At 46.6% G+C, this 25,498-nt stretch overlaps 1 protein-coding gene across 1 annotated transcript; it reads right to left on the minus strand.

Annotated features, from left to right (window-relative positions):
* Nucleotides 1–19,474: 19,474 nt before the first annotated feature.
* LOC104466682 (perilipin-3-like) lies at nucleotides 19,475–23,081 on the minus strand. The gene is given in 7 exon segments (XM_010080237.1): nucleotides 19,475–19,885; nucleotides 20,006–20,134; nucleotides 20,268–20,467; nucleotides 20,681–20,936; nucleotides 21,177–21,259; nucleotides 22,065–22,260; nucleotides 23,009–23,081. Coding segments are annotated over 7 exon segments (1,347 nt in total). The 5' UTR covers nucleotide 23,081.
* Nucleotides 23,082–25,498: the final 2,417 nt, after the last annotated feature.

The following is a 25,498-nucleotide window of genomic DNA, read 5'->3' on the forward strand; positions in this document are numbered from 1 at the left end:
ATGCATTGGCAGGTCTGGACTGGAGACATCGATGGTCCATGGGACCTCTGCCTTCCTACACCCCTGGGGAGGCAGGACAGCCCCTGTCCCACAGCCTGCCTGAAGCTGTGCTCCCAAAGAACAGCTGGATCCCACCTCTGGCGAGGAGGAGACCCAGGTGCCAGAGCTCTATCTGCACACCGCCAGCCCCGTCCACCCCGCTAAAGCAAGCCCAATCGATACTCCCTATTAGAGAGCTACTGAAGTGGAAGTAATTTGGCCATGAGTAGTTGCTGGAGGTCTGATTTCTTTCCTGCTTCAGGCTGCAAAGGCTCTTAGAGTGAAAGATTTACAGCATTTTGGAGAGACAGGGTTATCTTTCATGAGACAGGAACATTGACAAGCTGGGCCTTTTCGTCTTCATTCCACTCCTGAAATCCCTCTTGATTCATTACAGTTTGTCCTTCTCGTTGGTGTAATGAAATATAAATGTTTATGTTGATATATGAAGATAGCAGCATTGATTTTCTTTTCTGCCGTAGATTTGATTACTATCAAGCTTCCAAAGCCTTCCTGAGGTCTTTTTTTATTTTATCGCAACACCTTTTCAAACTCACAGCTTTTTTCCTAATTGTATTTTCTGCTGAGAGAAGCATGTGGAAGAATTTGAAAAGGATGCAGGGGAGGTCTCAGAGGGGCCATTTCAATGCATTAAAATGTTGAGACGTTCTGATTTTACAAAGACGATACTCCGCAAATTACATATTTGCAAAAACTTGGGCTGAAATTATAAATGTAACACTGCAAGAAAAGTTCTTTCACATTTATTATCACTTCCTCTAGATTTTCATCTCGTAGCAGATCCCTGGGGTTTTAGAGGTTTGCTGATATTTTGACACTGTTTGTGTTCCTGATGTGGGGAAAATGTACAGGTGCCTTAAATATGCTCAAAACCAAAGGCAGCTTTAATGTTTAAAAAACATATTGGTCCCTCTGTGTTAAATCTGCACTAGTCTCGAACTTGAAGAAGGAAGGAACTGAAGCATTTGATCTTCAGCTAAATCTCGCAGCTCAGTCTAACTGAGGTCCCTTTTATGTGCCCTATTTGGGAGCAGAGAAGAGGAAAAAAATGCAGAGGCTGAGGCTGTACTGGTGCAATATTTCAAATCCCCAAGATGCAAAAAGCAGTAGAAACCTTAATAGTTGTTGTGCTGTTCCAGACCTAGACACAAAATTCACCCAGAGGCTATGGGGACGATCTCTTGCACAGCTGGTCTGTTCCAGGTGTTAAGCTGGTCCTCCAGCAAACGCCTCCATGTTAAGCTGCTTAGAGTTATTGATTTACTTACACAGAATGTTAATTATTATACAATCCATGAAAAGGCTAGTTGTTTTCTTTTTTCTTAATGAACAGCATTCTCCAATTAATCTTGGCTTTGTTATGAACGCAGGAAAAATTCTTCGCAACTAGCAAACAAATTGATTTTTCAGGTTTCAGTGTGTTTATGTTCAGCACAACTTCACCATCTCCTTGTTTGCTAAAAAACCCAAAAAGGATACAGATGAAGTTGGAGCAGTCTTTTCCCTAGAGATGCTCACTTGATGGTTTAAGCATCAGTTTCCCAACAGTGCCTGGAACGAGGTATCTGAATAACGGTTGATTCAAAACATTTGAGCAAAGTGAATTAAACTCAGCTGTTTATTCAATGAACTTTCTGGAAAGATCCTGGATGAGCTTTCCCAATCCAGCAGTATGGGAACAGTAAATGTACACAGACATGGGACTGAAGGCCAGATGCCTTTCTTGGGTTTCCTATAATTCTTATGGCCCTACACCAGGAATTTCAGGTTTCTGCAACCAAGTTTCTCCTCCACGCCTTTTCCAACAGCCATGCACTGGAAATGCAATCTCGGCGAGCAAGCAGAAGTTTCAGAACATTTCCATTCGAAGGAAAGATGGTGTGTTGTTTTGTTCCCCCCCCCCAAAAAAAAAGTGTACACTACTGCTTATTTTTCTCTGAAAGGAATAATCTTTGGGCATTTCCTGACTCCAAAATATAAAAGTAGTGTTTCAAAATTGTCTAAAATTTTACCATAAGATTTTCAAATCAGGTAAAAAAGCTTCAATGGCTAAGTGACAGACTCAGAAGCTAAGATACTGGAAAGACAATCCAAGCTTTTCTTCAGAGAGCCGCTCACTTTGCTTTTCAGATTGTTGACTTAGGGATTTTCCTGTATCTCTTCTGATCTTTGAAATATTTTTCTTCTACTTCTAACTTAAAAGAAAGTCCATTCCATTAATCCAGTCCCTTTTTCTTTGGTATTTCCCTTTACTAGCCAAAGACAGCCTTCTTCTGGCTGGGACGCAGAACTGGGAACCACCTCACGGCGTTATGGGCTGAAGCCATCCAACCCTGTCATAATACATAAAGAAATATGGGTGGCCCCAGAATCCAGTGGCCCCACTGGCCCTGTGGCTAGCATACTTGTTTGGGATGTAGCAGCCCTGGAGTAAAGCTTCTTTGAATCTCCTGCCAAGAAGCCCAAAAACAAGATATAATACTTTGAGGTGTTCCTCTTAAGCCCCGTGACCCTAACAGAGCTGCTCTGTTTAGCACAAATGTGTTTTGGAGCAAGGACTTGAACATCTCATGGCCACGTGCAATTGCCATGGACCGAGAGGCCAGTTCCTTGCTCTTTCTTTCCGTTAATGAATACCTTGAGTACGGTTCCTTGACGCACGTATGTCCACAATCCCAGTTGTTCAGATACAAGAGGTGCAAGGAAGTGATGTGACCCCGAGTCTTCCCACAAGCCTGTGAGTGCCTGGGCTACTGAGCAAAAGCACCACGCCAAGTTGAAGCTGAAGCTTGCAGAAAGCCAGGAAGAAAGTCCCCAAGCTGCAAATCTCAGGGGCTGCAAGGCTGGGGAGAGCTCAGAGCAGTTCCTGGCCATCAGGACTTCAGCAGCTACACACATACCTGCGGACAGACATTTTAGTGCTTCTGGGATACCAGTGAGATAAACAGTGTTTTTTCCTGGATATTTGCACCCCCAAGATCCATTGGAGGAGGTGAGGATCTAATATTTCAACTCTAGAATGACAGGCAAATACCTGCACACCATCTAACCCGAAGCAAATGCACACATCTTCCCTTCTCCTCAGGCTCCTCCAGACACGTCTGAATCCCAGATGAAAACTCATTCAGCATTAAACACTTGGTTAGCTGGATTAGCCTGAGGGGGTGCTGGTAACTGCAACATTGTTAGGGCTGCTTTTCATTTGAAATCATTCTGCTAAAGATTCTTTCACAGGCAGAGTCCTGCAATTTTCCTCCTAGTGGTCCGGGTGTAAACTCCTTGCTAAGCTGATAGATGTCTTTTTCTATAAAGTCAATTACTGTGGAAAATCCCCTAATACGAAGGGCATAAAGCAATTATTTGGAATTGATTTCTTATAAGCTTATGAATAGACGTTTGGGCAAGTTCAAGTTTGGTGAGAGAGTTTATAATAATAACTGTCACATTTTACATTAGTGTTCATCCCAGGAGACTTCAAAGCACTTTACAAATCCTGAACTCGCATCTCGAAAGAGGAAGCATGGCCAGATGCCCACTTGCCTTTTGCTCAGGAAATCTGCATTTGATTCCCCTTTTCACCACAGCCCCCCAGCACAATCCTTCACAAGTCCTCAAACTGTTGCTACAAAATGAGTGAAAATGCAGGTTCTTTCTGCAGGGTAGTGGGAGGACAGACACTGTGATGACTGGTAGGAGTAAGACGGTGCAAAAGGATGTGGAAGAGGTCCACGTAGACCAAGATCAGCTCTTAGGATATCAACTGCCCTGATTTACCCCTCTTGAGGTCAGATGTTGTCTCAGCCGGTCACCTTGGCTGAAGCCCTTCGATAAAACAATTGGGATGCCAGAAGAGGGGACTGATCCAATTTTTTGCCTAAAACAAGGGAGACAGCCCACCACCCCAAGGTGCCTACCTCTCTCCAAGGATTTTGAAGGAACGTAAGGGTGAAGAATGTGGATCTAGGCTTGCAGCTTTGCACTAGGGCTAAAGGACTCCTCCCGAGGATGCCATGGAAGTCCCAGCAGTTGGTTCAGAGCAAAGGGCACGCTGCTGCTTTTTGGCAGTGAAAGGCAAGTGGCTATGATAATAGTAACAACAGTGATGATAATGAGCCGTGAATGTTTTCAGGAGGATGCAGGCACCCACCAGAGAGAGAAGGAAGCAAAGGGATGACAGCGAGGTAGGAACAGTGGTTCAGTGGCACTGGTGGTTAAAAACCTGCCTCAGTCTCAGTGCTTCATTAACAGCTCTTGGTGTGTTTATGAGAAACTTTATGTGATCATTTCATAAAGCTCCGAAGTTATCCAAAGGCAAAACCTTCACAAGGCAACAGGAATGACGTACTGGAAGATGTTTTAATGAGGTTGCCCGTGTTATTACTGGCCTTTCCTGGCCAATGCAACCTATAGCTGGGAGAAATTTCATTAAAAATCTAAATAAAGCTCAGGCTCTGAAGTAAAATTGAGGCATGCATTCCCCATACAATAAATATATTCTACATATCTGTAAAGAACCAGAAGGATTCATGTTTTTATTTATTTGTTCATCTGACTCTGATGAACTTCACAGGGTACAGACCAGGAAGAGTGGCATGAGCCCAGATGGTATTGTGCTGAAATAAATTCATTTTTCATCTAATATCCCCTACATCTGGCACCCTGGTCTAGTCTCCCCCACCGCCCCAAAGAGTCAGTGGACATAAAATAAGCCTGACTCTTCTTTATTTATATATGCATCGGTTCATACCATTTGAAGAACAGTTTTCACATTCTATGTAGGCCAGATAATAACTAATAGACTAGATAATTGCACCATCAAACCTGCTGCCTTGTAAGAATGAGGATGTACTACTTTAATATTTAAAAACTTTCAAAATTGTTTCAGATGTATGGGAGCTTTATAATATATACTGTGCAGCACCTCAGAAGCCAACCTGATGAAGGGCCAGGCTTAACTGAAGTTAGCGTAGTCATGCCACTGTTTTTAAAAGGATCTAAAAAAATAGGCATTATAAAGAAATATTGACAGATTAAATAGATTCTATGATGGGAAATGGGAAATTGCTCAATTAAAGCATGTATGTATTACAACATTAAGCAATTATTAAATTAACAGATGGCTGAGACTTCTCAGAACTCTGAAAATGGATCCTAGCAGGATGCAAGTGATAAAGGGAAAATCATATGATAACGCAGGCATGGGTCTGCATACCCATTCGATCACTGGCATGTGGGAATCCAGGAGACAAAACTGATGCCTTGAGCTCACAGCAGCAATAACTGAGCAGCTCACACGGTGATGAAAAAATCTGTGCATTTCTCCCACTCCCCCAATTAATAGTAAAATGGTCCCCCAAAGGTGATCTTCCTTGTTCCCCAACTAGCAGCAAATCTGCTGGAGGAAAAATAATGGAGGAAGACAGGGGAACCGAGGAAGGCTGACCCACAAAACAGGATAAAATACCGTCTTTTTGCCTGGGATCTCTGAGGCTGGGAATGCTCACCTGAGACACTGGAAGCCCAGGTCCACCTCCCTCCTGTCCTGGAGGGATCCTGGTCACGTTCTGCACCTCCTGCTCGGTTCATATTCTGAACAGCCTGCTCCAAAGCACAGCGTGGAAGTGAGCACTTGGCATCTTTCTTCCTTAAGCTGTTCCCCTTGCTGATGGGATTAAATTTCACCAGAGCAAAAACTGTAATGCCATCACATCCTCTAACGGCTCTTCAAATCTGCTAAGCAGCACAACATCCCTGACCAGAGTGGGTGGATTAAAACCTCCTGGGAAGGGGTGGAAGACCCCTGTGACAGAGGTGAGACATGATACTGGTCCCTGCTCTGGACATTGAAGAGTTCAAATATGATTTAGATCCTCAGCTGAGCCCTGTCCCCTCCAGGAAAGGGGGTCCTCACTCCTTGCTGCTGGCATTTTTCTTAGCTGCGAGGATTTTTTTTTGGGTCATTATTAAATCCAGGAGCAAAAGCTTGAGAAAGGCTCATTAGCCTCACAGTGGCTCGGGAAGTAGATTTGCTTCAGGGGACAGTTAATTGTTTATACAAAGCTTCACAGTGTTGCAGAAGTGAGATTTCCCATCCAGGCAGCCAGGCTGTCTCCTTGGACTGCCAGTGGTCAGAGCACTTTCCCGGGAAGACGACTGATCCCTGAAATCCCCTCAAGCAGAAATAAAATCCGGATGACACCAACTTCTTGAGTAGCTTCTAGCCTCAGGCCTCCATTTTCAGCATGAAAAGTTTTGCATTAAATGGAAAACTGTGCATCGAACCACATGAATTGTTGAAGATTTGCATTTTGGGGAAGATGGAGAGTATAATGTTGCTTCAGCTCTCCACAGCTCAACAGATTTTTGAAAAAGTTTGGGGTTGGCTGTCACATGGAAAAATCCATCAATCATTCACACCATTATAGCAATTACCCCCATTTCAGATTTAATTCATCAAAATTGGAACCCTGGAGTTAAAGCAAATCCAAGATAGCGGTTCCATTATTCTAGACCTCTTAGTATAAGTTCCAACACTAAAAAAATACAAGTAAATTTTCCCATTTTGCAAATTTTTTTACCCTGCTGGCAAGGTCTGGTCTGCACACATAGCTCCCCTGGATGACAACAGGGAACATGTCATTTACCTGCAGTAGTAAATTTTTTTTAAGAATTAAATAGGCAGCAACTGTTTCATGACCATCACATTGTGGGTACAAAACCTATCAAACATCTCAAAAGCAGCCTAGAAAGAAATGTTAACTTTCAGAAATATTTGACACAAGTAACAATAAGAATTCAGATATATTGGAAATGCCCAAGGGAACACACCTTTGTAGGCACAGGAATCTGCTGCTTGACAGCAAGAACAGCTCAGCTGGAGCATGTCACAAACCATCGAAGAAAACTCTAACACCATTATCGAGAATAGAGCACACCCAATAAATAAATAAATGTTCAACTTACATCTTCTGATTTAAAGACAAGCCACAGCTTGGCTTAAAATTCAGAGCTGTTTCACTCTCCCAGAGAGGGACTGGGGATATATCATCTGCAGAGAAATACATGAAAAACCAACACAGACCCTTTGGAGATTTAGGAGCCAAAATCCTGCTTTCAGCAGTGATATAGAAACTCAGGCATGCCCACGGCCAGATTCTCCAAGGTGTATTGGGGTTTAGAGATGCAGCTAGACTCAGGTTAGTCAGATGCATAGTAGTCGGGGAAAAGGATCTTTTAAAATCCAGATGCAATAGGTCTGAAAGAGTACAGATACAGGTCAGAGACTTCAACCTGTGATCTGAGAGCTGGGGGTGAGCATTCAAGAGGGCTGTGAGCCAGTTCAAAGGAGTCTGAAAACTTCTGGTCCAGCCCATTGGGAAGACTAAAATTACAGCTAGAAGGGCAAAACAACTGTAATGATCCTACTCTCCAAAGAAATCATTTATGCTTAACATAGAAAGTAAAAATTGAATTGAAAAATTCTCTGTGTAGCTGCAACCATAACCTGGATAATTCATTTAGGCTAAATATATGGTTGTAATTGAAAATCCAAATAAGGTATGCATATGCATTGATCCATATGATTTAAATCAAGCTATAAAACATCAACATTATCCAGCAAAAGCTGCTGAAGAAATGGCAGCCAAGCAGCACATGAAATTCCAGGGAGACCATTGCACTGGCTGGGAGGAGGACTTAATTGATTTTGACAAAGAAACCTATTTGCTGTTTAATTGATTCCTACTCTAAATTCACAGCACTTTCAGACCTAGCAGAGAGAAGCAACTGAATAGTGATTACCCATAGCAAATTACAGCTGGTCGGGGCCAGAATGCTTCATGTCCTGGGTATTATCTATTTACCAAATTACTACTGTGGATTTTCAGAGAAACACTAAAATCTACACATAAAAGCACACAAATCTCTCAAAAGAGTTACAGGATGATTGAAAGAGCTATTCAGACCACCTGAGAGACCTTAGGAGAAGCAGTAAGGATCCTCACTTTATTCCAGAAGTATTCATGCTCTTCTGCACCTCCTTTAGGCTAGCGGGAGCTGTATTTGCCGGGCTGCAGGGAGGGAGTCGGGGTCACAAGTTGTATCAGTGCTGTGAAGTCAGTTTGGGAATCCTGTGAAAGCAGTGGATGACCCTTCGCAGCTTTGATACATGTCTGTGCCACGCTTCTCCAGGAGCTATGACCACCAGACTGGCCTCCAGTCTGTGTTCCCTGCTCCCAGAGAGAAACCGGTCAGCAGCTCCGTGAGTCCCAGGAGCAGCACCAGGTTTGGGTCCATCTGTGTAACTTCGAGTTATGCTGGAGCCTACAGGGCTGCTGCATTCAGCACGTCTCTGATGCCTTCCATGGGACTTCACGAGCACCACTGTGAAGCCTTTACCTTCATGTCAGGGAGCTGGCAAGAAAGATTTTCTTCCCATCTTAAAACAGAGAAGCAACCCTGCAAGGCAGGTACTCCCTCGTGCACGTGCCCTTTTACACTGCAGAGGCGTGGAGCTGCACAACAAAGCCAGTGGAAATAGAAAACAGACCTCAGAAATGGTCTGAGTGGGGGAAGCCCCTGAACTACCCATGTGCTGCAAGCCTTTGTGTAGCAACACCCTGGTGTGACCTGGAAGTTGTAAGTACAGGACCATGCTTTGCTCTCACTGCTCCAAACCACTCTCTACCAAGATCACAAGGAATACACAGATAGGCACTGACCTTGCTGCAGACCTGCCAGCCCAGCCCACACAGCCCCTTTCAGGAGGGCTCAGTTGCAGGGGCTGGGGTTACTCCAGGAGGGGTTGCTCCAACAGCAACAAGGATGTTCAATTCATCGTTATGAACCCAGCGCTGGAATCACAAACAAGCACCCGCAAGGCATCATCTTACTGTTGTTTAAGCCACTGTTTCCCCAGTGCCTCCCTAACAATGACCGATGGACTTGTGGCAAAGATTTTTCAATTTGAAAAATCCATTCTCATTTCGGAAATCATCTTCCTCTGAGCTCATCCATTTGTCATACGTTGCAAGGGAGAGCTGCGGCTGCAGCCGGCACTGCTGGCACGCTCTTCTTTGGGGAAGCAAAGGTCTGCGGAAAGCTAGGATACAAAGTACAGCAATTACAGCCTGGACAAAGAAGAATAAATCGTTGACTTTGTTTCAAATAATTAAAGAAAGGATGCTCAAAAGAGGCAGGTTGGACCTAAGAAAATATTATCATGATTATCAACACTTCAGGGCAGGTCTTAATCTTTCAGGGTTTAGACACCTCTTCCACCTCTCATGCTGAAAAGTGTCTTGCATGGAGGTCACTGGGGAGCAGAGGCCCATGACTGGGTGTGGGACAAGCAGGACAGGAAGATGTCCAGGCGCATGGCTCCCCGCTGAGGCCGTCCTTGCAGATGCTGCAGAGACAGAAATGGCACAGAGTGCAACAACTTGAAGACCTGACCTCAAACCCTGTCTAGAGGTGGGGCTTTCCCAGAAACGAGAAAAGTTTTCTGTAACCCCTGGGAAACACTGAAACCTCCTCTGGCTGCACCAGTTCTGGGAACACGGATGACTGTCATGGTTTTAACCTGTCCAGTGAACATCGCACAGCCACTCACCCTCCACCCAGGGGAGCAGGAGAGAGCATTGCAGGGATAAAGGTAAGGAGACTCATAGCAATAAGAGCAATTTAGTAATTAAAATAAAGTAAAATTTCAAATTATAATAGAATATACAAATGAGAGATACACAGTGCAATTGCTCACCACCTGCTGACCAATGCCCAGCTAACGATCCCAGAGAAAAATCCGAAAACCGCAGTCCTGGAAGAGAGAGTGAGCTTCCTGGCCAACCATCATCTATATACGGAGCATAATACAGAATATTCCATGGCCAATTTGGATTGGTTGCTCTGATTATGCTCCCTGCCAGCTTCTTGTGCACCTGCACACTGGCAAAGTGCAAGAAGTTGATAAGTCTTTGATTTCTTAGCAATAACTAAAACCACTAGTATTTATCAACATTCTTCTCATACCAAATCCCATACTGAATCCAAACCACAGCGCTAGTCTAGCTACTAAGAAGAAAATTAGCTCTATCCCATCCAAAACCAGGATCGTGACAAATGATAACTATCCAGATTGTCCTTTTGCAAGCAGTCCCCTAATTAAAAGCAGGATGCTGAGAAAATCACTTGTCCTCATCACAGCTGCAGCCTGGGGGACTGCATTAGGTGTCCGAACACTTTGGTGCATCCTCCATCCAAAAGTTTCTGTACTGCACACGCCTTTGACAAAGCAGGCACCAAGGATCCCCTGGGAACAGAGGAGTTTCCCTCTGGATCTGCCACACGTGTTTTCCCATATTAAATCCACAGGCCACGATAAAATAAATTAAGCTTTCAGTTTTTCCTGAGCAGGTGGATTGTCTGGGAGAAGGAAGAAATGCCAAGGCAGGCTATTAGCAAATTCAGTTCATCCTGATGCATGTGTCCCCTCCACCCATCACAGCAAACTTCCTTCTCTCCCAGGACCCTCACTGCCCCTTTCCACCCCACGAGCCCAACCATCAAGTCCTCTCCTTGAAGAAAAAGGCCAGCTCTGTGCAAAGGTGGACACACGGGATGAGAAAGGCTCAGGCTGACCTGCTGCAAGGATCAGAGAGGGGAAGCCATCCCGTGGTCCTGCGAGGCTTCCTCTGCCACCATTTTGCCAAAGACAAGGGACACATCTGCTCCACGGGACAGCAGCAGGAGGGACTTGGTTAAAGCCAGACACCCAAGTTGTGAGGGATGGGGGGGTCACCCACTGGGTCTTCTCCCTCTAATTCCATATTTACTTGACTCCAGTCAGGACTTGGGCTCTTTGTCCTAAACCACTCATGCCTGGAGACCCTCCAGTAAACCGAAGGTTGTTATGTACCGCTCATCCTTCAAAGCCTTGCCAATGCCACAGAAGAATATAATTTCAGCGTTGATCCCGCTGTGTTCAAACTCTGCATTATAGATTACCCCACAGCAGGTTTTCTCTGGATCTATTTACGTACAAGTTGGAAAGAAAAAGAAATCTAGAAGGAAAAAATAACAACCAAACTTTTCATTTCAGGATGCCCTGGACCTACAAGAGCAGAGTTTGTGCCAGCTGAAAGAGCTCTGGGCTCTGCCAAAGGCAGCTGTGCTCCTGCCTAGAATGGACAGAGAGCGTTCTGCCACTGACATCATTCAGCTTACAAGTGCTACCAGGCTTTGCAGCAAGCCTTGAGACCCTTGTCATTGCTGGTGTGTCTACAATAAGATAGTCCCTTCAAAATCCAGCATGTGCAAAAAGGGAGAGGGGAAAAATCTGAGATTATCAGCCCTTATGTAACTTTTCTTAGGAAAAGTGAAATGGGATCATCCACCTGCAGCTGTAACTCACTTTCCAAATTGTTCTGATCCAAGATGCACATCCAGAGACCAGCGACTCCCAGCTGGGACTTCAGCTGAAGGATGCAACAGGTACCTGCACCCAAATTTGGGGGCTGCCTGAAACAAGACTGCTTCTCTTGAAGAAGTCTTCTCCTTCCCTTGAAGACCATGCCAACACCTGGCCTCTGTCCCAGGGCACATACATTGCACTGGATGAAAAGGCAAATAGATCTAACTAAGCAAATCATCAAGCTGGTAGAAGTAGGTCCAGAAGCAGAAAATTCATACAGAACAAAACTATAATGAGTTACCTAGACTGCGATGTCTTTGGACTGCGAGCCATACATGTGTGCCCATCATTCAGTATCACAGGCTCCTTGCTGGGTCATGGCTGGGAGGTCCAGCTGCCAGAGCACCCCAGCCCTAGAGAGAAGGGGACACAACATACAAGGCAAAACCAGACCAGCAGACAGGCAGAACCCCCACCCTGGTGCCTGTACCACTGTCCTGTGTCCCTCATGCACCCCCTTCACTGGTCAGCAGCAGCAGCAAAGATGAGCAAGTGCAGCTGGAAGGAACATCACCGCTCACAGGCTCTGCATGTCAGGAGGCTGCTGAGCCGCACCGGGTTTGGACCCCCTGGCTTCCCCAGCCCATCTCACAGGAGGCAGAGCTGGTTCAGCCAACTCCTGTCTGCAGCAGGGATGTTGCTGCAGCACTTGAAATGCATTCATTTTGCTTTGGTTTGTTTTCTGGGTTTGCTTTTTTTTTCCTGCAGGAAGAGCAGCCAGTCTGGAACAGCGTTTCCTTTACTGCTCTCTAGCTTTTGATGTTAATAACTCCAACTGAGTCTTCAAAGCCCTGCCGTTCCCCCAAAAGGCAGTGAAACAAAGAATTTCAAAGGGGAGCAGAGTGCTCTCAAGAAGCAGAGAAGTTTCAGCCATCAAGTTTCCAAATTTCGCGTCCATTATCTGCAGGCAGCTCTCAGACTGCACAGGGATGCTGACATCCACATGGGGCTGTGGTTTGCTGAAGCTTTGGGGAAGCGCACGAGAAAGGATGCTGTTACAGCATCAATCGGATCCCACTGCTTCCTGCACCTAAAAGCAGCTAAACCTTTAAGGCTCCCACTTTATTTAAAAATCAACCTGGCTTAAGTACAACACTGACAACCGGGCAAAGTTTTGAACAAGCAACAGGGGTAAATAATGAGAGCTTTGCACAGGGGATTATGCAATGGGGTAACATACCCACCTTCCTCCCAGCACCACAGCCCGAGCCACGTGCTCTGCAGGGTCTGGCACACAGGAACACAGGTCATTCAGCCCCACCGTCTTAAGGAAATCATTTTAAGATGCAAATCTAGGGGTTTGGTTCAAAGGACAAAAAAATTACTGATGGTAACTTCCAAAAATAGCAATCCCCCACTGGGCTGCAGTAGTTGATCACTTACAAATAGGTTTCATGGATCATTTTTTCCCCCCAAATTAGTATTTTAATATTCAGGAGCTGACCAAATAGTGGACATTTCCCAGTAGCAATCCCTCACGGACAGTAACAAGGCATGATGATTTTGCAGACCGACAATCAAAAAAATGCCCATGAATAATGTCTTGGAATTTGCTTTCTCTGCTCTGATGATTTTTTTTTTTTTTGGCACAAGTGCTTTGGTGAACAGGATTCTTGGGAGAGAATGGGAACAGCCAGCTCACCCACAGGGGAGTGAAACCTCTTGGGGCATCTGTCCTTTACGTGCTCTATTCTGTGGGGTTTGCTGCAGTCTCTCTATCGAGCCAAACTCTTCACAGCAATATTGACAACAGGAAGGCTGGAAAACCCTGAGCCAAGATCTGCAGAAGCACCAGACACTGCAGAAAGGGCTCTCGCTTTTTGCATCATTTAATTCTACAGCTTCAAAACCCGAGATGTAGAAATGTATCAGATTTTCTTACCTGTGGTCAACATTCTCCAGTTGTGACTATAAGTCAGAGTTAAGGTGAGGAAAGCTTCTGAAATCCTGAGTTTTACAATATTCAAATTTATTTAGCCTCACATAGGAATTTGAAGAAAATAAAATGGAAAACATGGAGGTTAAAGATCACATTGAAAGTATGGTTTGCTTTTTTTCTTTAAATGGACCTCATTACCTATTCTTATTTCTGAGTTTAAATTGCAAATGACACAGAGATAAGACCCCTTGCTTCTTCAGCCCAGCTTCCCCAGCCTGGCCCTGGAGCCGATGAGCTGTACCCAGTGAGCAGGAGATAAGCCTCACATCTGCTCCAATGGGGCTTTTATGACAATACAGATCTGCAGTGCATAATGAAGTGAGGATTTAATAATTTACCAGCCAGTGCAGTCCCTGGGGAGGCACAGACCTTCCCCAGCACAGGACCTCACCCCAGTGCAGTGTAAGGAACAGGGACATGAGGGTGTTCATACAGGAGACATGAATCGGCTCCTGTATGTCTTTTTGTCCCCCGATTTTCACGAAGGAGCTAACAAACTTGACATTCACCTGCTGTGCACAAGCCTCTGCCTGCTCATACCACCCCGCCTTTCACCCGGGAACAGCTCTATCACCAGCTGTTGTACCTGTGTTTTACTGGGTGCTTCCACCCCTGCTCCTCAGGTTGTCCTACTTGAATCATTCCACCACAGACAAAGCCAGAGACCCTCTGCTCCTTAACCCACCCCTGCCCAGCCATTCCTGGAGGATGACCAGGGAGTGCTGGCAACCAGGAGAGCTCAGAAATGCTGAGGACCGCCTAAGATCCAACCCTTTGATTTCTCTGCTAGGGGAAAGGCCACTGTAAGATGCAGGCAGCTGGTGTTTCCTCAAATGGGAGAGCTCAGGATAACTTTCATCCTAGGGAAGAACAGCTCCTGCAAAACTGAGATATGCAGTGATACCACCTTGCAGGACGGTCCACGCAGGAGCAGCTACATGCAGCTAACATCTCCTGGAGTCCCTCCTGCAAGGGAATATGTTTTTCTCCAACATTTACTTGCCAAAGGGCAGAGATAATATTTTTTCCCTTTCACAAAGACACCTTGTGAGACAGCTTGATAAGGCACATGCACACCATGCCCTCTAGCTGCCTGCTCTCCAGTTCCTCTCCTGTCCTCCAGTCTTCTACACCTTGCCCCAATCCTGCCCCAAGGGAACCCCTCTCCATACAGCACTCCCCTGTTTTTCTCTTGGTTTCATGCTCCAGTCTTCCGGATACTCAGCTTATCCTTCCTCCTCCATGCTCCTTGAATTCTCGCTTGGAATCCCCATCCGCTGTTTTTCCATCCAGCATCTCCCCTGCTCTCCTCCCAGCCCCCCTGGTGTCTCCTCCTCCAGCTCTCTCCCATTTTCCCATTCCACCTCTCCTCACCTTAGCTTCTATCCCCTCCACACCCTTCCCTTCCTCACTGTTTCTCACCCTCGCTTGGCTTTCCCAGATCATCACCGTGCCTTCCACGGCACAGAGGGCACATGGGGAGAGACGGGCAGGAATCTGCCAGCCTGCCTCCTGCAGCAAGCTCCCATCAGTTTGTGAAACAAGCTTAACACAAACTGACAAAAAAGAAAGTATCAGTACTGAGGATGGCATAAAATCCAACCATGTCAGCATTCAGCTTGTTAATTATCCTCTGGATCACCTCCCCTCCAAATCCACTGCTGGACAGTCTCAAGCTATTGCTGAATCTAAATAAATATGAGAATCAGAGGGAGACCGGGAAGTCAATATTGCAAACTAACTGCTGCTGCAAATGGATTTTCATTACCACGGGGCAGGCGCCAGTGTCCAGAAAGCACCACAACAAGGGTAATTATTTGCTGGCAGCGCTCTGTATCCACAGAAGGTGCTTTGCCTTGTTTGCAGCAGGAAAGGGCAGCGGAGCTATCGATCGGGTCAGGCGCCTGTCACTCCTGGAGGCATCAGGGGTTTGAACAGGTCATGCAAAGACCATATTGGACTTGTCACAAGTTCACGCTTGGTTTGTAAGGCAATTTGAAGCAGATTTATTGACCCCTTTCCCCCCTCTGCCATCCGCAGGGTACAAAGTCTTGCCAGGATCTGCCAGAAAAAGCCCCTGGCAGGAGCCTCTGAAAGAAGAAAGAGTTGAATGCTGACACCAGCAAAGATTTTAGCTGGAAAAGCATCGGTGTGCTTCAATTGGGAGTACAGGTCACTGCAAAGGGCTGCTGCTAAAAGCACCTCTGTGCTCCTCCAGCAGACAAATGTCCACTCCTGACCCCAGGCTGCTCTTACCTGGTCATTTCAGGCTGGCACAACCCAGCTCAGGGCACAGCAAAGTCCCTCCAGGTTTCTCTATCCCATGCTTGGAAACACTTGGTTCCATCTTCTAATGCAAGGAAACGAGGTTCAAGAGGAAAGAGGGGTGGATGGGGAGAGTTGCAATAGGAAAATACAGAGCCAAGTGTTAACCAGCAAAATAAAGTTCCTGCTTGCCCACATTAGACAGCAGCAGGAGGAAGACCTAACAGAGCAGGTCCCACACTAGCCAGTCACAGCATCTTCATCTTCCAGCACTGAGGGCAAAAACTTCATCCCGTTTCTACTGCAAATTAATTCCAACAAACTTCAAAGGTCTTAAAGCTCCACGACCACAGGGACTTGAGGTCATACAAGAATTGGAACCCAGACAGCTCACCCCTGAGAAGGGCCCCAGCTCCCCAAGGAGCCCTTCAGAGAGGTCACCAACCCTTTTTGAACAGTGTTATTTTACAGCAGGCAATAATGCAGCTTTTACAGAAGAGATTAAAATGTTCAAGTCCGTCAAGAGACATGGAAATAAAGGGGGAAAATTAAGCTCCTTGCAAGCAACTAGAGCGCTTTTGCCTTTCAGCACTCGCTGAGAACTTCTATTTCCCAATCTATCACCTTCATGACAAAGCTGCTTGGGAAGTGCTCCTTAACCAGTTACCTTCACCAGTTAGAAGTCATTGCAACATGTTGGTTAATGCCTCCTAACCCAGCTCATGAAAGACGACAGCATTTGAGTGATGCCCAAGGTAGTCTCACCCAATGCCAGCACATTCCCTGACCTAGCAGTCAGGCATTTGAGCAACAAACAGCAGGGACTGAATAAAGAAAAGCAGAAGTACATGAACATGAGAATTAAATAATTAAAATGTTAAGCAAACTGGCAGAGGGAATGAGGTGGCATCTACCAAGATGGAAACAAGGAGCAAGTGCCCCTGTGATTGCATTTAAAATTCAAATCAGCCCATAACCGAGCTATCAACATGACCACAGCATTAGCAGGGAGGAACAGCAGTAGGGGAGGGTAAGATATAATCACTTGAGCTATAATTATCAGAATCAAGGAACACTAGATCATTCCCAAGGGCTACTGAGGGCCAGAAGAGACACCTCAAAGCATGTCTTCCCTGCTGAGGTATTTGTCTAGGGTTGTCACATTACCAATGCATTTCTTACTTCTGTCCAAAATGACTCAAAAATAAGTGTGGACACTCAGACAAGCAGGCTTCAATAAAGCCGAGAACGATCTGGATATCTCCCAGAGCTGAGGAGTTTCCATTTTAAACATTACAGAAAACCACTCCATTTGTCCTTCCTGGTTTCTTTCCATCTTTGTCCTCCTGCTCTCCCTGCAGCACGGATGAGACCAGAAGAGGAAGAGCAAATAAGAAGAAAGTCTAGCTGTTCCTAGCCATGGTTAGCCTTGGTGAGAGTTTTGCCCTTCTTGCTTGGTCTAACACATCTCTGTGGTTCCCTGAATCTTCAGATGTTAAACAAGAGGTGAAATGCACGCAGAGACTTTCCCTCCTCCTCCTCCAGTGGAGCTTTAGGAGCTGCTATGAGAGGGTCATTCTAGCCTGTTGCAGGCCATGGGGACTGCAGCAGAAGACCCACACAAGCCTTACAGGTGGGGGGCTGTCCTGCACCAACTCCAGCACTTGTAACCAGGGACAGCCCAGCCACATGCAGCATTTAAATTCCCAGCTGTAACTGCAGAGGGGCCCATGGGCTGCACACCAGGGTCCCAAGGCAAGAGCAACCAACAGTGTTTACTGTTGATTTAATCAACAAGCAAGAATATGCCCCGGTGATCCATGAGCAGAAGCAGCAAGATTTGCTGGGCTCAGCACTATATCAATATAGATCAGATGTGCTGCACTGACAAATCAATACCAAGTACAGGAATATCTAACCATTTATTTAAAAGCACTTTTTTCCAGATAAGTTTAAAGCAGGATTCAGGGAGGTAGTGGAAGTGCAGCTTTGCTGTTGAGAAGACAACAGATAGCATATCTCCCACCAAGCAGCAGGTCTTCCTCCAATGCTATTTACAGTTAGCACCCCTCTTCCCACCCTACAAGTTCCACTATAATTACATCAGGCAGCCTGGATCTGCCTCTCCTTGAGCTCTTTGCCAGAGAGAAATTGCTTGGCAGTAGTCAGAGAGCATGCAGTGGAGACATAACCCCTGCAGTTAATCTCAGATCTCAACAACAGCTTGACCTGGCAACTTCAATTGGCTTATTATTTTGCCTTCAACACAAACTAGTTGCTACATGAGGAACGCAGGTTGGACAGCTGTCTGATAGCCTCTCTGACATGCTGAGCTCAGCAAAGTTGGATCTGAATCTTTACTACATGAGGAGGTCGTGTTGCATCAATGGAATAACTGATGCCAAAACCCAAGGACCACAGCGTCCGGCCACAGTACAGCACTAAGCCATTACCCATAATAATGCAGGATTAGGGCTGCTGTTGGAACAGCATCCACTTCTCTTTAAATGAGGGGGGGAAGTTCCATCTCTTCACTTTTATACTTGCTCTCCAAAAAGAAAATCCTCTCCCCAGTCCCTGTTTCTAACCTTCAGGAAACAACAACTTTAGCTTTTATTTTTTAAGAAATTAAGCTAGAAGCAGCAGTACTCACACTGGGAACAGATTCCACTTCCATCCTTGAAGACAGAAGGACAAGCAGCAAGGAGCAGAGCTTTTCATTCAGAAGTTCAACAGGCACTTGGTTTGTCAGCCTCAGCTACATCACTGGCAAGCCTAAAAGCACCAGGCTGTTCCAACTCTTTAGAAAAGGGTCTGATATGGCAGCTGAAGAGCTCTTAGCTCACCTGGAACATCTCCCAGCCCAGAGAGGTCAGTGGTGCCAGTATCTGTCACCTACACCCAATAACTCTCCACCACAGAATCCACATCTCTCCCTGGCAGCCGCTCCTGCAGCCTGCCATCCCACGACAGACTGAAGCCTTCACCAGGTAGCAGCAGGACAACTACAGAAGGAGAATTAGACCTAGGAGGACTAATGACAAGAGATGCCAGGACCCTGACAGCACACCCTCCTCCCCCTCCCCCCCCCACCCCAGCTTATCCAAGAATAGGAAACTGCCAGGAGGGCACACACACCCCGCTCCAGGCTTGGGAGGGAGAAGGAATTACAACACACTTCCCAGGACACTCCAGGGCTCACCAGCTGTAATCCTTCTGTGCTACAGACTGCTCACCAGTTCCTGCATCCAACTGCACTGTCCCACATCAAGGAAAAGATAGAGAGAGAAAGAGTACAGTTCCTATTGAACAATACTCACTCTCAAGTCTCTCTCCAAGAAAGACTAGCAAGAATAAGATTTTGCATGCAGTAGTTTTATTTTAAGCAGTTATAACCCAGTACAAGCAGCTTCTAGGAGGGCAATTCTTTACATTATATACTAGCTGAGGGCTTAAGACCAACAATAATAATTGTATTGAATATAGACAGTGATACACTGATAATGTCTATCCCATGGACAGCTTGCTAGGGAGGTGGGAACCATTCTTGAAGGCAGCTACAAGCACTTAAGAGTGACCCTGCTACTTCTACCACCTTCCTTAGAAGCTCCTAAGGATTTATTCACCAGTACCCAATAGTCATCCAAGATGCAACAGCTCCATCCTCAGCTGGAGAGCGGAGTTACATAAAGCCCAAGACCAAGCCCTCAGTCACACCAGGCCTGTGCTCATGGCCTTATCCTTTATATGAGAGTGGTGGAAGCTTCATGATCACCTCCTCCTGCTGCCTCCTCTTCTTTCTCCTGCAAGGGTTCCTCCTCCTGTGAGGTTTCCACCCGCTCCTGCCTGGGGGAGAAGGGTCCCACCAGCCAGGACAGAGGCATGCTGCTCCTCAGGTAGTCCAGCAGCTCCTCCATGTACTCCTGGATCACAGACAGCCTCCTCTGGCTCTGGGTCAGGACACTGCTGGACAAGTCCTAGAAGGAGTTTGCTGCCACAAAAGAAGCATGAAGCTCCTCTATGGTACTAAGAGATTGTTTCACCTTATCCTGAAGGCTTGAGGGAAGGCCTTGGATCGCAGACAGTATTTCACAGCAAGTGATTTGCAGCTGCCGTGTGATATTGCATGCCATGAGCAGGGCCAGAGACTCCATCTCCTGGGAGGAGGCAGGAAGGACAAGATCAGAGGAGTGAGTTACTTCCAAAAAAACCCCAAAAAATTAAGAAAAACAGGGGGATGCCCAGAGCCCTTTTCTCCCCTCCCCGGGAGGTACCTCTGGCTCTGCAGAGCCTTCATCTCCACTCTCTTTGGAAGACTTCCTACTCCAGTCCATCCACATCTGATGTAGTTTCTTCTGCCCCTCCTGAAGCTTTTGATTAAATCCTTGCTTAAACACCTCAATCTGCAGCAGGGGAAGATCAAAGTGTCAAGACAGAGATCTGCTGGTGAACACCACAGCTCTTTATTATAGCAACGAAGTTGAGACCAAGCCAACAATTTGGTCCCCTCCTTCCAGGAGCTTGGGGTCTACCTACCAGTTCAATGATGCAGTGAAGCTGGCCAAGGGCCTCCCGCATGCCCTGCCAAACCCACTTCATCTTGTCTGTTGAGTGCAGGTAGGCAAACAGGCGAAGCTCATCAGAGAGAGACCCCAACCGCACAAAGTACCTCCGCTTCTCCTGCTGCTGCTCCACAGACATTATGTCTGCACCCTCCTCAGACACTGCCAGTTTGGCTATGGGGTGAGATAAGAATCTGTAAGGGGCTGACCAGAGATCCTGCCACACAGAGCAGGCAAGTGTCATGAGATCTTGGACTGGGAGCCAGGTAGTCTCCAGCATGGCACTTCCCATTAGCCCCATTCCAGAGTAGTGGGCTGAGGAATAGGGCTGACCATCCCCAGTTTGGTGGTTCCCACTACAAATAGTCACACATACTGTTTCCTAACCTAGTTCCTCGTTTCCAATAGGGAGAGAGCCATCTTCTGTTCTTTCCAGCACAGCTTCTGCTCCACTTACAGCTGTCTGGCCCACTCTGGAGTCCATAACCATCCCCACACCGCTGGTCACTGCAGACCTGGCAGCCTCCACACCACTCTGAAGGGTCTCCTTAGTGACATCTATCACCTCTGTCACTTTGCTGCTCACAGCATCCTTCGCATCAGCCACTCTGGATGACACCAGCTCTCTTGTGTCAGAGATAACCTGGGGAAGAGGAGACTTACATCAGATAATGGTTTGAGTCATTAGTACTCTACAGTTTTGAACTGCACCAAGAGGACAATTAGCACACTGTCTGCTAAGTATCTACTCCTGTAGGAGCTTGCACTAGGCACCTGGAGTAGCTTGTTCCTCATACAAGAGCCTACTTCACTCCCAAGGTTAGTAACCCTGCAAAGCCAGGCCCCTCCACCAGCCAGGGACAGCGCAGCCTTTGATTCTCACCTGTTCCACTGGGTTTTGAAGGAGCGGGAGTTTTTCCCCCAGTTTATCCAAACCCTTGGAGGCATACTCACTTGCTGCAGCAACTAAAAAAAAAAAGAAAGAGCATCAAAGCTTGGGTTTTTCCATGCAAATCCACCCCAAGTTCTAGCTTCCCAAGCATCTTGCTCTACAGGGAGCCTAGATGAAAGTCTCCATGCAGGTCACCCAACCAGGTATGTCATAAGCTGACTTTGTAGAGCAGCTTGTCTTTGTCACCTCACAGAACTGTTCATTTTGACAGCAGCCAATTTCCAGTTGTAGAGACACAGCCACCTACATAGGACCTCATCCTGCAGCCTCTTGACTAAATAGCCACGCAGCCCTCACCTCTGCCCAAGCCTCCACACCTCAGGGATCCAGGATCCCACAGTAACCCACAGGAGGTGGGTGCCCACTCTGGGCTTAGAGCAAACTCAGGACTGTCACACAGTTTTGTCAGATGCTTGTCACTAGGAATAACCCCTCTCTCTCCAGGAGTTTAGAACTTCTCAAGCCACAGTCATGTTCTTTAAGGGCCACATCAAACAGGACCTGGAGATCCAACTGTTATCCCAGAGGAAGCTTTTTCCTGTAGCCACCATGAGCTTGTAACTGTCCAGCTATAAGCATCTGCCACCTAGTACCTTGCAAGATCAGTTTTAGGGAAGTCAACACCAGAGCTGAGTCCTGGTCCTCCATCACACTGCTTGGGCTGGGACTCAGCTTTTTAGCCTTAGTTGTAAGCCAGGAGTTGTCCTTTAAGTATGGTGATGGAGAGTGGCATTTCCACATCCCAGGACTCCTTCCAGAGCTGGAAGGAGCTAGAGAGCCCCTCACAGGCAGGTGCAAACCTGCCCCACAGAGGATTACCATGAGGCTCCAGCGTGGTCAGAACAGGCTGCAAGCAGCTGGCTGTGGCTTCGGTCACACTCTTCACTCCTTTCTCCGCTGCATCACACACAGACCTGATGTAGGGGTGGCTCTCCTTAGTGGAGGCATAAGCTGTAGAAACCATATCACAGGCAGAGCTGACCAAGGTCAGGTTAGCCACCTGATCTACTGCATCCTAGAACAGCAAAAAAAATTCCATAAAACATGCAAACATAACCCTGAGCTTCCTATGCAGTTTTGCCCCAAAAATACTTCTGTTCACCTGTTCAAGTCATCAAGTCACCTAATCTGGTTGAGGAAGTAAGGCTCGCCTTGCTTGGATACTTGTTTTAAAGCCTACAACTTGGTTGTGAAACAGGCTGTGGAGCACTGACACTTATGGTTGGTCCATTCTCAAAAGGTCTTACTCTAGCACAGTGCTGCCCAAGGGTTAGAGGAATTTGCAGGCAGCCTGAATACTTCTGTACCTGTATCCAGCTCCAATTCACTTGGGTTAGCTATTTAACAAGCTAATACCTCAGGAAAAGCTTCAGACAGGATCAAGTTGGTTTAAAGTTGACAGACTTCAGTCTGCAAGAAGCATGCTGCTGGTCATAGGAATAGAGCAAGTGCTGGAGGTTCCAGGGCTGCCAAAACATCGGAGCCTTTCCATAGAAGCATTGCCTGCAGCAAGCAAGGATCTTGACTACAGAAACATCTTTCCTAGCCAAGAACCAGGCTATTTTGTTTAGCCTAGGCTACTTACAGGCCCACTCGTTGGGCTGTGCTGCCTCCACACCTCCAGAGAAGCTGCAGGGCACAGCCCAAACAGAGGAAACCCTCCTCCCTTTGCAGGGGCTGAGCTCCCCCAGCCACATCGGGGCCACCTCCTCATACCTGCACCCAGGAGTGGCCACTCACTGCATCTCATGGGGAGCACCTACCTGCTGCTCCTCCTGCTGCACCTCCAGGGAGCTGGTGGCAGCTTCCTCTTTGTCAGGCATAGCAGAGGCCATTGCAGCTGGAACGCAGGTAACACCATGGGTTTAGGAGGAAGAAGAGACAAAGCAGCCAGTGAGCCTCCAGAAGGATTCCCCTTTCCAGGGGACACTTCCCTCTGACCTCATTAAAGGGAGAAGTTCCTTTGCTACCCATTAAGGGAAGATCCCCAAAACATGCCTCTTCCCATTACAGAAGGAAGGGATCAGAGCTACTTGCTAAGCCAGCTAGTATTGGGGTTTCACATGGCTTATGATAATCAGTAGAATGAGGAGAACAAAGTCTTTCCTCACCCAGGAGAGCACTCAGAGATATCACAGTGCTTATTATCAACATATTTAGAAGAGGCAGTAGGTACCTCCTTCTTCCCCACCCAGGCTTTGAAGAAACCTTGCATTAGGGAGACAGTAAGAGCAGAACGGGGCGGGGGGGTGGAAATGCACCTCAAGCAGTTACCCTGCTCTGTTACCAGCTTTTCACTCAAACACCAGCACAGGCTGTACCCAACCTTTCAGGCAGGACCACAGGCAACCTCACACTAAAACTAGCTCCTGTCCATAATTAAGCCAAGTAAAAAACATCTAAACACAAACCCAAAGCTTCCAGAACAATTACAGCCTCAACACCCAAAAACTTGAGAACGGTACCTTTCTACCCTGTCAGAGATGACCAGGCAGGCAGCAAGGAAGAACCAGACACCACACCATGCTCCAGCATCCCTGCTCTGCCTTTTTATAGTGTCTGGGGAAGGGGTGAGGAGGGACCCGCAGGGCATGACAGCTCTGGGAAGCAGCAGAAAGGAGCCAGTGCCTGTCCTGGCCAATTAGGGGTGGAGTGGGGCAGAGATGGGCCCTGCTGTGGCTCGTTAATTACTCTGTAATCAGGCAGGTACACCTGATCTTTGCATGCCTTTGTGGAAGTTGAATTCAGCTCTCCTATAACCTGGATTAATTCTTTGGCACCAGCATGTATATAGTATCACCGCTTGTATTGTTGCATCAGGGTAGAATGGCTTCTGAGTTTTGAGAGAAAAAAATACGTGCTGAATATCTGCCAAAAAAAATCTTAAAGATACCTAGGAAAAAAAAAGGTTTGACAGATGATCCCAAACAGACACAGATTTGTTTGCTTCCATTTTGTCAGCAATAGCTACAGGCATGTGTAAAAGCAGTTTCATGATCCTAGATAACATTACTGATGAGCAATAGGATTTGGGGTTATTTAAGGGGCACTTCATTTCTAAGTTTGTCTGAGATGCCACAGTTCTTCACAGACCAGGTTCTGTGTGTCTCTGTACCAGTTATCTACAGATCTCCTTATGTCCCTGGATTTGAACATTACAAGTAATTCAGTTGCTCTGATGATGGACATGGAGTACCAAAGATCCTAATTTTTACACCAAGTATAAGGCATTGGCTGTGGTTTCTCAGGTGCATTTAATGGTAAACCCGGTGCTAGATATAGTCAACAGACTTGAGAGTAGTTCCCCTGGAGGTAGACTGACTCTGAAGGACTGGCCAACACGGAGCATACTGCTCTCAGGAGATTGGCACTTTGTTTAATGACAGCATGGGTGGTTTGACCAAATGCAGTAATCAGCTGAGTAATAGTTGGTCTTCAGAACTGAGCATCATCCATCAATAGGTACTATGAACGGTCCTGATCTGGGGTAGGGGAGGTCAACACTGACACATTAATACACCACAGATCCAAAACTAGAGAACTTCTTCCCATCTGCGTTACCTTGGACCTGCTGAGTGTGTTGCAAGTGCTGGTAAATCCTTATAGCTACAAAGAGACTAAAGGGAGGATAGAGATCTGAGCCTTGCTTGGGCAGGCTGCCTGGCCAAGAACTTCAACTCCTCCCATTTCAACTTCTTCAGGGTACGCAAGATGGTGAGGGGTTTTTTCTTTTCCTGGTGAAACTTACCCTAACCACACCAGACAAGGAAGAAAAATACACTGCATGACAACAGCTAAGCTAGAAATTAGCATCTTTCTAATGCTGTCAGATCACTCTGTCCCTGTTCTTCACACTTGGCCAAACTCTGCACCAGGTGGACCTGTTCTATTAACGTTTGTGCTCATGGATTAAAGGGCACAGGGAAGAAGACCTCTATGACGCACCGCATAAGAGACCCTTCCTGCACAAAGTAACTGTAATATGCCTGTCTTCAGATGTGCAGTCAAGGTTATTCTGGCTGTTGGTGCTGTTACAGAATCACAGAATGGTTAGGGTTGCTGTGCAGGGCACAAGCTGAGTGTCAATCCCGTACAGAAGTTACAGGAGGTCACTGACCCAACAGGTCCCGATAGTCTGCTCCAGTTGGTGCTACAGAAGTCAGGGAATCAACCAGCTCAGTTAATGAAAGAGAGTCACAGCTACCAGTTTACTCTCTCTTTGTATTCCACGGTGAGCATTTGCACCGGTTGCA

The sequence above is a fragment of the Pterocles gutturalis genome, unplaced genomic scaffold, assembly GCF_000699245.1.
Source record: "Pterocles gutturalis isolate BGI_N339 unplaced genomic scaffold, ASM69924v1 scaffold5146, whole genome shotgun sequence".
In the NCBI taxonomy this organism is placed as follows: domain Eukaryota; kingdom Metazoa; phylum Chordata; class Aves; order Pterocliformes; family Pteroclidae; genus Pterocles; species Pterocles gutturalis.